Here is a 13314-nt window from a genome sequence, read left to right on the forward strand (position 1 = left end):
ACAGGTGTCCTAAATTTTGACCAAAATTATTTCCACCGCGTGTTTTTTGGCTAGTTTTGTTTTGTGATATTTAAATCTTCTCATGACTATCGGGGAAGAGTTAGGGTTTCTGAGTTGATATTTCAAAGCCACTGAAATACGGTTCATTTTGATTCGGAGTTTGGACCGTCATGAACAAAGTGTTCCGCATCTTGCGGAATCGCCTCCCATGCTTTGTTCCTATCAGTGTCAGTGTCGGAGGCATTTCGAGGTAGAACCCAGGGTACTTCCGCCTGTCATTCAACGAGACCGTGGTGTAGGAGTCCATTTCTGCTCAGCTCTTCATATCGCAGTAAGTGTCGACCCTTGAAATCTTTATTTTACAACAGCTATGTGTTACACGGCTTCCATGTGAACTCGGACAAAATTAACTTCGTTTTTTTTACCCTAAAGGACTAACTAACCTCGGCCGTGTGAGCGGAAGTTGGTTGTAGCTCCGTGTGCTGACGGGACTGCAGCTTAGCTAGCTGGTCTACGAATTTCTTTCATGACATTACTTGGTTTATATATCAGTCTTAAATATTCACAGGTTTGACCAGTTGGCTTTCTTAATCATCCTGTTAAATGTAAACCATCGTCAGACTAGGAGACGAAATAATGTGGGTTTAGATAAAGCTGAAATAATATTTGAGTTTAGCAAAGGTTTGTTTATCGGTTAATCAATTAAGCAGGTGATGTGAAAAATTTTTTTGTCTGTTAGTCTGATAGATGATTAAACTTAAATGTGTTATGTTGGTCTCTGACAACTTGTCTGGGGCCCTTTTCAGTATTTACTGACATTGTTTTGCTGTGTGTAAAAAAACAACAACCAAAAAAAAAAACAAACATCTCTTTGTCTTTGTCTCCAGGGGCTGAATTTGCCATCATGACACTGTTTCACTTTGGAAACTGCTTCGCTCTGGCATATTTCCCGTACTTTATAACATACAAGTGCAGTGGCCTGTAAGTTGAATCAGAGACTAGCAGCATAGAGGGGTACACTGTATGAGCACATAGACACCAATAGTAGTTTGAGGGAAGGATTGAAAGTAAAATTCTGCTTTAACATTATGAAAAAAAATTACTGTAATGGTAAATTTTTACTTATGGGTATCCCTATGTTGTAGCAACATATGCTGCAAGACTGAAAATCCCGTAAATAATCTTCTTTGTATTGTCAGATGGCTGGGGTGGGGGTGTCCAGATAATCCTCTTAGATTTTATAGCAAGGTCTTGAATTTGGCTGTATTTTGCCCAACAGTATAATGTAGACAGATTATTTCACTCTTATTGCATTAATATTTTAAATATTAATAATATAATATTAAATGCCCATTCATGTCTGAGCAGAGGATCATCTTACAGTCCTAACACTGAACTTTGTGTGTTTGCCTTTAGTTCAGAGTACAATGCCTTCTGGAGATGTGTCCAGGCTGGTGCTACCTACTTGTTTGTCCAGCTCTGTAAGGTGAGGATCAGGAATTAAATAATATTTGAGCCGAGGGGCATGCAGATAAAAGACAAAGTAAAGCATCACCAACAGCCTTGTGTTTGATTGTGTACACCAATGTTTTCTGTTTGTGTCTCAGATGCTGTTCTTAGCCACGTTTTTCCCCACATGGGAAGGAGGAGCTGGGGTTTATGACTTTGTAGGGGTGAGTGTAGCACTGCATCCCAGTAACATTAGAAATTAACGTGCATTTTTCTGTCAAATGAAATACCATCTTGTTTTGAGGGCTGAATTCTAAGTGCAGGTCATGTTTAGGAATTTATGAAGGCAACAGTGGATCTGGCAGATCTGTTGGGCCTCCATCTTGTGATGTCACGTAATGCTGGTAAAGGAGAATACAAGATCATGGTGGCTGCCATGGGCTGGGCAACAGCAGAACTTGTCATGTCCAGGTGAGGGGTAAAACTGATCCTGCAGAGGAGACATTTGGTTTATTAAGTAAATAAAGTTATGCGTGTAAACAGCTGATTGTGGTTGTTTAGGTGTCTTCCTCTATGGGTGGGAGCCAGAGGGATTGAGTTTGACTGGAAATACATCCAAATGAGCTTTGACTCAAATATCAATTTGGTATGTATCTGTTCTCTTTCTGCTTTTTACTTTATCTACCATCTTCTGTCTTTCCAATCATGTTGCTCTGACCTTCCTCTGTTTTCTTGTCATGTATGCAACTCACCACCACTTTTTTTTATACAAGTTGTCATCTTTTTTCCCCACATTCACTCTGCATGTACAGAAAATCCCAGTAATTGTCTGCATATTCCGATAGGCATGAATAGGTCTGTTTTGCCATCAACAGAGTATGTAGAAATTGATCAGATCCAGTGATTGTTGTCCACCCATAGGTCCATTATATTGCCATGGCCGCAGTGGTGTGGATGTTTACACGATATGACCTTCCAAAGACCTTCAGACTGCCTGTTACTGTGCTGCTGGCTCTTTGTGTCTACAAGGCCTTCTTAATGGAGTAAGTCAAACAATTTCACACACACTTGTATGTTAAACACCAACATATACACCCCAGACATAGGACATAGAAGTGCTCAGAAAGGCAGAATGATATTAGTTTCTATTCAGCAATCAGACATTGTTATTGTTGTTAAATAGTATACAGATGGGCTCAAATCAACTCAGTAAACCAAGAAGTCAAGTTTGTCACATTTAGTTCAATTGTTTCAAAGGAAAACAACATATTCACTCCCTCCATCCAAGCTGCACGTCTTTTTATAAACCACAGGATGGTGCTATGTAACAACATCAGCAATTACAAAAATTTGTATCTTTTGTATGCACGGACTTGATGACAAATCCTTTCCGAAGCTCCTGTACTGATTAAAATGTACAGTACAGGCCAAGAGTTTGGACACACTGTCCTATTCATTTGTGTGTCCAAACCTTTGGCCTGTACGGTATAAGTAGCAAATTAATTAAAGAAAACCTTTTAAAAGGATTCTGATTGTACAGTTTATTGTGCTGCTACGGTCAGTAGCTGGGATTGAGCTGTAGCAAATAAACAAAATGCCACCATCAAATACATGTCTGCTTACCTGTGTGGTGTATTTATATTTAGGCTTGTATTAAAATTGAATCTCTTGTTTTTGTTGTTTGTCAATGTTGGTTTTGTTGTATTTTGTTGTTTAACGTTGTACCACTCATTCTCTTTCTGTCTGCCCCCTCAGGTTGTTTGTCCATGTTTTCCTCTTGGGCAGTTGGACAGTCTTGCTGGTCAAAGCCGTGCTTACTGGGGCCATCTCTCTCTGCTCACTGTTTCTCTTTATCACTCTGGTCCATAGCAACTAAGTAAACCCCAACCCCCCAAGGGTAAGATAAGCCTTCAGTAGTTTCTGTGGTCCAGATTCAATCAGAGCTGGTGTACAACACAACTACAAAAAAAAAGCTAAACGTTCTTGTAGATATTAGGTGGTTGGTCTGGTCTGAGGTCGTGAAACACCCGTGCTACCCAGTTATTCCAGTTTCTTTAGATCAGCTGGTGTGGGCCTTGGAGGATTAAAATGAATGCTGACAGCAGAAGGCTTCTGTAATATGATTGGCTTACTAAGGCTGTGCTGACTTTGTAAAAGAATTAATTTTCTATCTGAATGGCCACAAATGAGATGAAGAATATGTAACACATTTATTTTCTACATGTTGTCCAGTGAGCCAGTATAAATGCTTAGATAGTTAAATGAATCGAGTGGATTTATAACAGATGAATGACCGTGATAGTTATTTTTTGTGGTGACAAATCTATCAATGTATTTATTTATATACAAGAAACTACATGTAGTTGAAAAACAACTTTACAATGTTTGACTAAGTTTTGAAAAAAAAAAAGTCAAAAAGATTTCATTTTTATCTTAAACTCAAAGCGCCTGTAGTATGACTTAACTGAGGCAAACTCAGCATTATAACATTACATTCAATTGTAAACATCTGTGATTTTTTTTGACATAAATATTTACTGTCTCACCTCACTCCTTGTGTCTTGTGTATTCAGTGCTAAGTGACCTGTTTGGTGGGAATAACCTGCCATGTTAAAGAAAACTTTCATTTTCTTTGACACCACAAATTGAATCTAGGGACCAATTGTTGAAACAAGCATGGTGTTTTCAAGCTTGGGCATACTTGACATTCTTGTTTCCAAAGATTAATGGGTGGGGTCCTCACTCCAGGAAGATTTTCAGCAGCTGAATTATGTTCTAGGTTTGAGAGCCAGTTGTGCCAGTATGAGGGTGGAAACTTGCATGTCTGCATGTCTTTTGTGCACCTTTAATTACTATTCAAGACTCAGTCTCAGATTTCCGAGAGTTTAAACTATTATTACCAACTGTTAGCGAAAGGTTATTTATTATGTATGTCGAACATAATATGGCAAATTGCAGATGGAACGGTTCTCGCTGTTCCCACACTATTGTTGTTACGCCACAGACAGGAGACAGGAGAACTGTGAGGGGTAACTTGAATATATAAAGGAAAACAGTCATTTCATAGTGGAAAGGCTCAGAGGAAAGAGGAGATGATAGATTACATTTCATTGCATGTACTTGAACTTAAATTGATCTCAGCCTAAAGCATTCCAGCCAAAAGTCATGCCAAAAACTAATTGTTTCCTTGTGAAGTAAGCATAAGATGTGATAAGATGTTTGGATATGCAGGACAATTTCTGAAAATTGGGATAGGAATCTCTAGATTAGGAGAAAGGACCTAAGAATGCCTTGTTATAAAAATCTTTACTTCGGAGTCGTGTGGTGAACACTAAAATCCTGAGGTTTCCCACCAAAAATAGAGCTACTTAAATAAAGCCAATGCATCATTTCATGTGTATTATTTACCAAGATGAGGCATGCTTCACTCTCACCCAGTGTTTGATTTGTTGGTTTCAGTGATGATTTAATTTCAACTTACGATCTTAATCAAGTGATTAACACTTGCTCTAGTTTAAAAAAAAAAAAAAAAAAAAAAAAAAAATATATATATATATATATTTTTTTTTTTTTTTTGGTTCCTTGTCAAGGAACAAAATTTAAATTTCGCTGCCAGCCACAGTCAGCCACAGACCTCCAGCTGGGGCCTGTGGAAGCCAGCAAAGCTCTCATTATTCTAACACCACAGTGGGCTGCACTGTTGCATAATACACACACATACTACTTTCTGTGTCCATACACTGTCGTTGTTTGTGAGAGGTCGCTCGCGAAAGCCGTGCCTGCTTGTTAGAGAAAGGGGGACTCGATAATAGCTCAGAGAAATTTTTTTGAAATTGACCTATTTTCTTCTGACATCAGAAATCAAATTGGTACCTACCCACTTGAGGTTTGCAGGGTGAATTAAAATGATTTGGCTTTTATGGACATCAATGTTGATAGATGATCAACTTGCTGCCCTATCTAATATCCCACCTTGTTGCCTAATGATAATTCATGTGATTACAATAGTCCTTTTACTTTTTATAATGTAAAATCATACTCTCACTATTCCAAAGCAGTCCATTCTGATCGAAAAAAAAACTGATTCCTGTGAGCAAAGATGGATTTCTGCAAAAGTGTCTTCAAGATAAGTAATTGCTGAAGAGTTACAGGGAAGAGATAACATTCCAGAAACTGTACAAAGAAATGCCAAGAGGCGTTTCAGCCCTTCCAGCTACAGGCAAATCAAGAGAGCCTTAAGGGGAAAGGACTGTCTTAAAGACAGAGTGAAATAGACACAATGCGTGATCATCCCCTCTCACTGCAGAGCCTTCCCTGAGCAGGAAACAAAAATGTCTTCTGGGTACATTCAGTATCATGGTCTTCTCTTGCCCACTGAGGCTCACAGCATGGAGAGCTTGGAGTATGCCCAAAATTTCACTGTGGAGGACACTGATGTCTTTGCTGTAACTTACCCCAAATCAGGTAATGTTTTTATTTTCAAATTTCTAGCCACTGTTCTGCAGAGTGGACAGTGACAAGCTGAAAACATCATACTGTTTTTAACCAAAAGCAACATCAACTCCTATATAGGCTTCGGGGGAGAAAATGTTTCTTATAAAATCAGTGGCCATCCTTAATTGTTTTTCATTGTGGATGGAAAACCAATCAGCACCAAAAACGTACTCTGGTGAAGAGTGGACATCAGTATATTGTGTCATTGTGATGTTGGTACTTTTCTTTGTTACTCTGGACTTTTTTGGATGCCCTCTTATTTTGTAAGCAAGGAGGTTCCAGAAACCTTGTGGTTCCTACATGGGGCAGCCTGTGGGTCAATATGGGCACAGCATTTTACATGAATGGATTAATAACGAGCAGCCAGCAGGGATGCACTTTTATTTATTTATTTATTTTGAGTTATTACCATAACCCTATTTTACTGTCACCAAGGGGGCTATTCTTTCACCCGTTCCGGCTGGTTTGTTTGAATGTTTGTTTGTGGATTGCACGCAAGGTGCTGAACTAGTTTGCCCTAAACTTGGTGGAGGGATGAGGCAAGACCCAGTGAAGAACAAATGCAGTTTTGTTGCCGACCAGCCAAACCTGGAGCTTTTTTTTTTTTCTTCTTTTTTTTGTAAAAATTTGTAAAACAAAAAGAAAAACAGGTAACAGTTTCAGCTAATCTTCAGAGAAGCTTGGCATTGAGAAAGGCCAAGAGAGGGGCTGCTTCTGTTCCTTCTCTCTGTAATTATTTGCCCTGTTTATTAGAAGATTCTCTCAGAGGGGACGGATGTGGCCACGATACACAGTCTCCGTGCCATCCCGTGTGCAAGGCGTGGGTGGACTGAAAAGCATCAGGGTTTTTGCTGCTTTTCCTGCCACTCATTTTCGATTCCCACCTGTTTCCAGCGTCTCCTTGTGGCTGTGGCCCCTCCCCCTCCTGCTCAGCGCCCTGCAGCTGACCAATCACGTGCGGCTTGAACAGAAAAAAAAAAAAAATGAAGCGAGTCCGAGCCTGGCAGGATCCGGTTCTCGTCGTTCATTTCAAAGAGCCGTATCGTTCGCGACCGACAAATCACTGTTCTGCGGGGCTCTCAATCCTGAATTTTACCTGCTCCGGATCAGGCGCGGCGTTCCTCAGAAACTACCGGTCCGATCTGCTGCAGGGAGCTCACTGCCTGATGAAATGGAGAGAGAAGTTGGGGAGAAGTACTTGCTTTATCACGGGCTCCCGGTCCCGAAGGAGACTCACAGCCCAGAGAGCCTCAAGTTTGCTCAGGATTTCAGCTTCCGAGACGATGATGTGCTGTCTGCCGTCTATCCGAAGACAGGTCGGTGTCTCCGTGGCTCAGAAAAGATGGCCGGCTGTCCCAATATCAGTCGGTCTGCTCCGCTGTTTTGTCAGACCGATGCGCGGGGAACTGATGAACAAATCAGTCCAGTTGCTTTTGATTCGACTTGTTGCCCGGACAAACGTCAGTCAGTCGAGCTGTCGCGGTTTCACGTCCAACTTGGAGATGCTTCTCCTTTCTGTAAGAGGCTTACAGTTCATGAGTGTCTCACAGACACAAAGAAAAGTCAAGAAACACATTGTGGGGGGCGAAAAAGAGAGAAAACGTCAGGAGGGAGATTTAGTGCGAACAGAATGACTCCGGTGCTGAAGGGGTTAACTGTGGAGATCCCACCAAGTCTCCGAGCACCGTATCTGCGGTGATTCTATCTGACCGAGCTGAAACAGCCTCGAACAGCGTTTGTCTGTGCGCTCGGATGCGCCTCTGTGTCTGACACGCAACACCAATGGGGGTAATTTTATTTCGTAAGGTTCGTGTCACGCAGTAAAAAAACAAAAAAACAGACAAATAGCTAAAATCCTATAAAACCCTAACTGAGAACATAAAAAAAAAATAAAATAAAAAAAACTATTCAACTTTTGGGTCAATGTCACGATCAGGCGCCTTTGGTGTCTCCAGCAGAATCCAACTGTCCCCATGAACACACTGCAAAAATAATGAAATTATTTGGACAAACACCTACACACACATCGGTACAATTTCACAATTTACAATTGAAACGGGATATTATTCATGTAAATTTTCTTGGAGGGAATGGGAATCTACCACACGTACCTAACCCTATCCTTCTAACTCTAGTGAGTTTGATCAGTGTTTAAATGAAAAGTAAAATACTTTTTATATATTTGATAAAACAAGTAATTTTGATAATTAGTATTTTATTTTCAGAATAATATGTAACATATTGCACGTGTCCTTGAAATTGCTGTCCACCCAGTCACTTGGGGGAACCACCCTTTGAAGAATCTGACAGATGCAATCACTGCTGTCATTATCATCATTTTGAGTGTGTTCCCTGGTGATGGAAACATTTTCTACAAGAGCAGTGTTTACATTTCCTCATTTTGAACAGTGTTTGTACTCGCATGTTGTCAAGCTTAGCAGGTCCACACTGTAACCACAAAATAAAATTTAATATAAAACTGAAGAAATTCAACACATATTTGTTGGAACAGTACACAGTCCTCTTCAAAAATTGAATTTGAAAACTCAAAGTCCAACATGTGGCCATTAAATGCTAACTTTAGCTAAAACTGGCCACCCTGTCACCCATATATTTATTTATTTCAATTTCAGGTAGCAGCATCAAGGGGAGAGACTTTGACAGAATTCAGAGAGAAGATTGAAAGAAAAGATAGAAACGTTTGAGGAACAGTTGGCAAAAGAGAAAACCCAAACTGAGAAAAAAGTAGTACTGCGGGGCTAAGAAATAAAGTGCATCCAAATCACCACGTGCAACAGTCAACGCTTTGTTGGGCGGTCAAAAAGTGAATTCACCCATCAAAGGAGATCTTCTCTTCCATACATCTCTGATCGACAATATTAGAAGAAAATACAAAAGGGCAGGTCGAAGGCAGGCAGAGTCAGTCCGGACAAAGGTGCTGGAGAGACTTACATGACGCGAAGAACAATCTGGCAATGAGTGTCTGGTGCTTATATCCAGGGTTGATTACTGCTGAGGAGCAGCGGTGTAGGCGGGAGAACCCATGGTGACTGATCACCATATAACCTACTTATTAGCTTCTTTTTTTTTGTGAGAAAAGAAAGTAGCGATTACAGATTTAATGGGGAAGTAATTGCATAATTATTTAAACAATTTTCCCATTAACTTACACATACTATTGAGAAAGGGACCAAATATGGTTTTGTAAATGTGCCCTCTGCCCAGTCTGCCTGTGGCTGCTCTGTTTCTGCAGGTACTGGAGGTGGGTGTGGCAGCATCATTAGGAACGCTGGCAACATCTGGGGCTCTGCGTGCCAGTGCCTCTTCAAAAACCTTTGGTAGTGCAGTCGCTGCTCTCTCTCCTCCCTGAAACACCTTTATGGCTGTTGGGTTGACCTTTTTGGTTTGCTTTCCTACGACATTACATTCATACACAGTTCCACTCACGCACTCACCTACACCACTTATTTCACTGACTACACATGCCATTGTTAGGTTTTTCTCTTAGGTTACTTCCTTTTCTTTTTAAATGAATTGGTTATTAATTGGCTCTGTTGCGTGCATCTCCCTTCTTTGTCATGACCGTGCGGCCCGGTCCGTGACACTTGTATTTGTCCATGACAGGGTGGGCATATTTAGTGGTCTGCTTGTACTTTGTCTGCTTGCAAATAATTTATTAAAAATGCTGGAGATTGACCAACAGGCATTTCTAACAACCTACATTGAACATGAAGATAAATGGAAAATCTCAAGTTTTTATTTTGGACATCTTGAGGTCTCAAAGGCACCTTATAGTGATATTGACCCTTATCCCACTATACCTGAACTCGCAGCATGTGTGCAGTCTGTATATGAAGATGTACAAAGGTACATGTGGTGACTGAAAAGATGCTCCTCCAAATTTCGGAACTTGTGAGTTGCTCTAAATGTTTCAAAATCTTCTCGTCAGTAGGGAGCAATCCATCTCCATCTAGCTTCATGGGTACACTGCTGATATCTAATTCGGTTTTGCTGAGGTTCCCCACAATGTCAGTTTTGAAAAGCTCATAGCAGCCATGTTGTTTTATTTGCTCTTTTATATTTTTCTGCAGGTACCATCTGGATGCAGGAGATCTTGCCACTTGTGCTTAATGCTGGAGATCTGACACCTATCCAGACTATTCCTAACTGGGACAGGGTGCCCTGGCTGGAGGAAAAAAGATTGGCACATGTTGTGGATGAGCTGCCATCTCCACGGGCGCTGGTTACACATTTTCCCTACAACCTCATGCCCCCATCCTTTCACACCTCTAAAGCCAAGGTAAATGTAGTGTTGTTTTTGTGTGATTTTCCAATGCGTACCTCTCTTGATCTCATATTTAACTATTTTGTACAACTTATGCTCAATATATTACCGTAATTAAGCATTTGTCATTATCCCTGCCATAGGTAATCTATGTCACCAGGAACCCAAAGGACGTGATGGTGTCTTCGTACTACTTCCACCAGATGGCAGGATTTCTTGAGGATCCGGGAACTTTTGACGAATTCATGGAGAAATTCCTGGAGGGCAAAGGTCAGAGCTTACATCATTAAAATAGAAAAAAGAGCATGAATTTCAGGGGAATTGAGTTCAGGATGTTGGTGGAATGTGAGCAGATTTTGGATGTTGAAACTTGCCGACCCACTGAGAGGAAGTGAAAGACAAAATCCTCTAATGTCTTTTGTCTGCAGTGATGTTTGGGAAATGGACGGACCACGTGAAGAGCTGGAGACGCTCAGAGCTGGGAGACAGAATAATGTATATCACATATGAAGAAATGGTTCAAGTAAAACAGCCCTTACATTTTCATGTACACCGGGGTTTTATGAATTTAAGATTTTTAGACCAGAGTTGACTATGGAAGTTTAACGTCTTTTTTTTTTTTTTTAGGCAGCTCATGTCTTACAGCAGAAGTTAACAGTTTCTTCTATATTTTGAAGTAACAGACAAGATTTAACATTCCTAAGAACAATGTGTCTTTATGTGGCTTTTTTGTGCCAGCGTTGTTGCCTGTCTCGGCCTGTTCATGCTCGTTTGGTTGCTCTGTTTAACAGCTGTAAAGCATGTTAGCAGAGCCCAGTCCATGTGCTCTTCTTCTAGGACCTGCCTGCAGTTCTCAGGTGCATTTCAGATTTCCTGGACAGAAACTTGAGTGAAGAGATTATTCATAAGATAACAGAGCATTGCTCCTTTGAGAGCATGAAGGCCAACACCATGTCCAACTTCAGCCTGATCCCGAAGGTCTACATGGACCAGACCAAGTCTCCATTCTACAGGAAAGGTGAGCTCCACATATCCATCAAATATTTCATTGATAACCTGCAGGAAGCTTTGTAGCCTTTTGGTGAAATGTCTTCCATTAATGTAGATTTTTTATAATGATTAACTTCCCACTTTTCTTTGCGCCCACATGTGTAGTGCTGTTTGCCATTCAGCGCCTGTTTTGCAGTGGACCATTTGAATTATGTCTTTGCAATTAAGACCAGCATCTACAAATGCTGTTGTGACGTTTGCTTTAAATTGTAAACTCATGTTAATAGCAGTGAGATTCAGTCAGATCTATGAATGGATTCTGTGAAGTCATTTACAATATTTGTTTCAACTGATCATTAAATCAAAAATATACTTTTAAACTAGAGCTGTGGTGTGTGTGTGTGCGTGTGGTTTTTTATGTTTGTTTGTTTGTTTTTTTTACCACTTTGTGTGTTTTTGTGCTAGGCATTGTTGGAGACTGGAAAAACCACTTTAGTTCAGAGCAACTGACCCGATTCACGTCTGTGATTTGCAAAGAGCTGAAGGGTGAGACCTTCTCTCTGCCTGGAGTCTGGAATGAGCATCAGCCACAGGAAGGAGAAAGAGGCCATGCAGATTATGTCACAGTAGGCCACAAATAGCAGGACTACTTTAGTTTTGATATTAACCACCAGCGTTCTTCGTCAACGCTGCCACTTAATGTAATTAGACACAACCATTGCTGGCCTCTCGCTAGTTTACACAGTGCCTTGATGTATTGTACTCATGTAGATACATTTTAAACTACAAACCAGTTCTTCATAAACCAAGTGGCAATAAAAGGACCCAAAGGTTCTGTCACGTAGACTCATCAAGTAAAAGTATCTGTTCTCATCACTTTCACTGTAAGATTTTACAAATGCTTTTTACACACAGTTTGAACAATCAATGTGCCACATTTACACAATTTGTTTATTTTGTTTTTATGATTCATCCACTTTTTCACAATTTTCCTTGGATTTATAAGCATTCCTTTAATAAAGACATGGTATTATTTTGTCTGCTTCTTCTGGCTTTAATTAAATGAGAAGTTACATCTATCTGGTAATCTTTTGTGCGTGTTCTCTTAATGGGAAATATCTGTCAAAGTGATTAAGTAGAAGTAGCATTCCTCTGCCTACCCAAAAAACACAAGGTTCCATTGTGTAACTCCCAAATTTGTCCTTGAAAGCAGGCCTCAATGAAATGACAAGGAGTGGCAATCCAACAACATAGAAGAATTTCACTTGGCCTGGAAAGAAAAGTTAATGTTGCAAAATCCTCCACAATGCCCGAGACTCAGAGGACAAGAAAAACCCCAGGTATATCTTCAGCGCTGTAAAGAGGCTGACAGAGAATCACAACTCAAATAAAAGTAATGACTATATGAGCTTCTTTACAAATATAATTATAACAATCAGGAAAATATATCGCCTTCTGCCTAAAACTGGGGATGATGTCCTTTCCAATACAGTTACTTTCGAATGAAATGCAATGTGTGTTTTCTATTGGGCTCTTTTTCACAGTTTAATATAGCTAGTTTCTGTAGTTTCAACATCTACACTATCAAATTGTCTTTTAGGCCCATACCAACGAGGTTGTTTATTTTTTTTTCTCCCTGATTCAAGCTTTTATTTTAGATCTGATCAACTCATCCTATTATTAGGTCATATTCCTCAAACTCTTAAGATTTTTGTTATTACTCAATTCTCTATTTAATCTTGCTTTCACCTCTGAAATTCTTGAAAAATCAGTCACAAAGAAATGATGTGAACACCTGCATAGGAATGGCTTGTTTGAAGAGTTTCATGCATGCATTAGGGCATATCCTCCTGTAGCGCAGAAACATCACTGATAAAAGTCAGCAATGATGTTCTACTGGTTTCTGACAACAGAATGGCCTCCATACTTGTCCTGTTAGAGACAATCGATGAAATTGGATTTTACACACAGGCTCTTGTGAACTGCAGTAACCGTACCTTAGGTTCTGTTGAAAGTCCATCTCAATGAGTCTCAGGAAAAATGCATGCCATGAAATACCGTAAAAATATTTATTTTACATCCAACTTGTTTCTTGC

At 40.1% G+C, this 13314-nt stretch overlaps 2 protein-coding genes across 3 annotated transcripts; both read left to right on the top strand.

Moving 5' to 3' along the window:
• The first annotated feature begins 256 nt into the window (after nt 1-256).
• Nucleotides 257-3999, top strand: tmem147 (transmembrane protein 147). The gene is made up of 8 exons (XM_029504769.1): nt 257-331; nt 888-981; nt 1417-1486; nt 1608-1673; nt 1784-1920; nt 2011-2095; nt 2371-2492; nt 3205-3999. The coding sequence occupies exons 2-8, from the start codon at nt 905-907 to the stop codon at nt 3323-3325; spliced, it is 678 nt and encodes a 225-aa protein (XP_029360629.1). The 5' UTR covers nt 257-331; nt 888-904; the 3' UTR covers nt 3326-3999.
• A 1687-nt stretch (nt 4000-5686) lies between these two features.
• Nucleotides 5687-12256, top strand: sult2st3 (sulfotransferase family 2, cytosolic sulfotransferase 3). Of its 2 annotated transcripts, none has more exons than XM_029505002.1 (6): nt 5687-5913; nt 10035-10243; nt 10372-10498; nt 10657-10751; nt 11066-11246; nt 11684-12256. In XM_029505002.1, exons 1-6 carry the CDS (start codon nt 5781-5783, stop codon nt 11857-11859), a joined length of 921 nt encoding a protein of 306 aa, XP_029360862.1. In that variant the 5' UTR covers nt 5687-5780; the 3' UTR covers nt 11860-12256. The 2 variants fall into 2 exon arrangements, with proteins under 2 accessions (XP_029360862.1, XP_029360861.1); XM_029505001.1 differs by lacking the exon at nt 5687-5913 and adding an exon at nt 6976-7259.
• Nucleotides 12257-13314: the final 1058 nt, after the last annotated feature.

Source organism: Echeneis naucrates, chromosome 6 (genome assembly GCF_900963305.1).
Source record: "Echeneis naucrates chromosome 6, fEcheNa1.1, whole genome shotgun sequence".
Lineage (NCBI taxonomy): Eukaryota > Metazoa > Chordata > Actinopteri > Carangiformes > Echeneidae > Echeneis > Echeneis naucrates.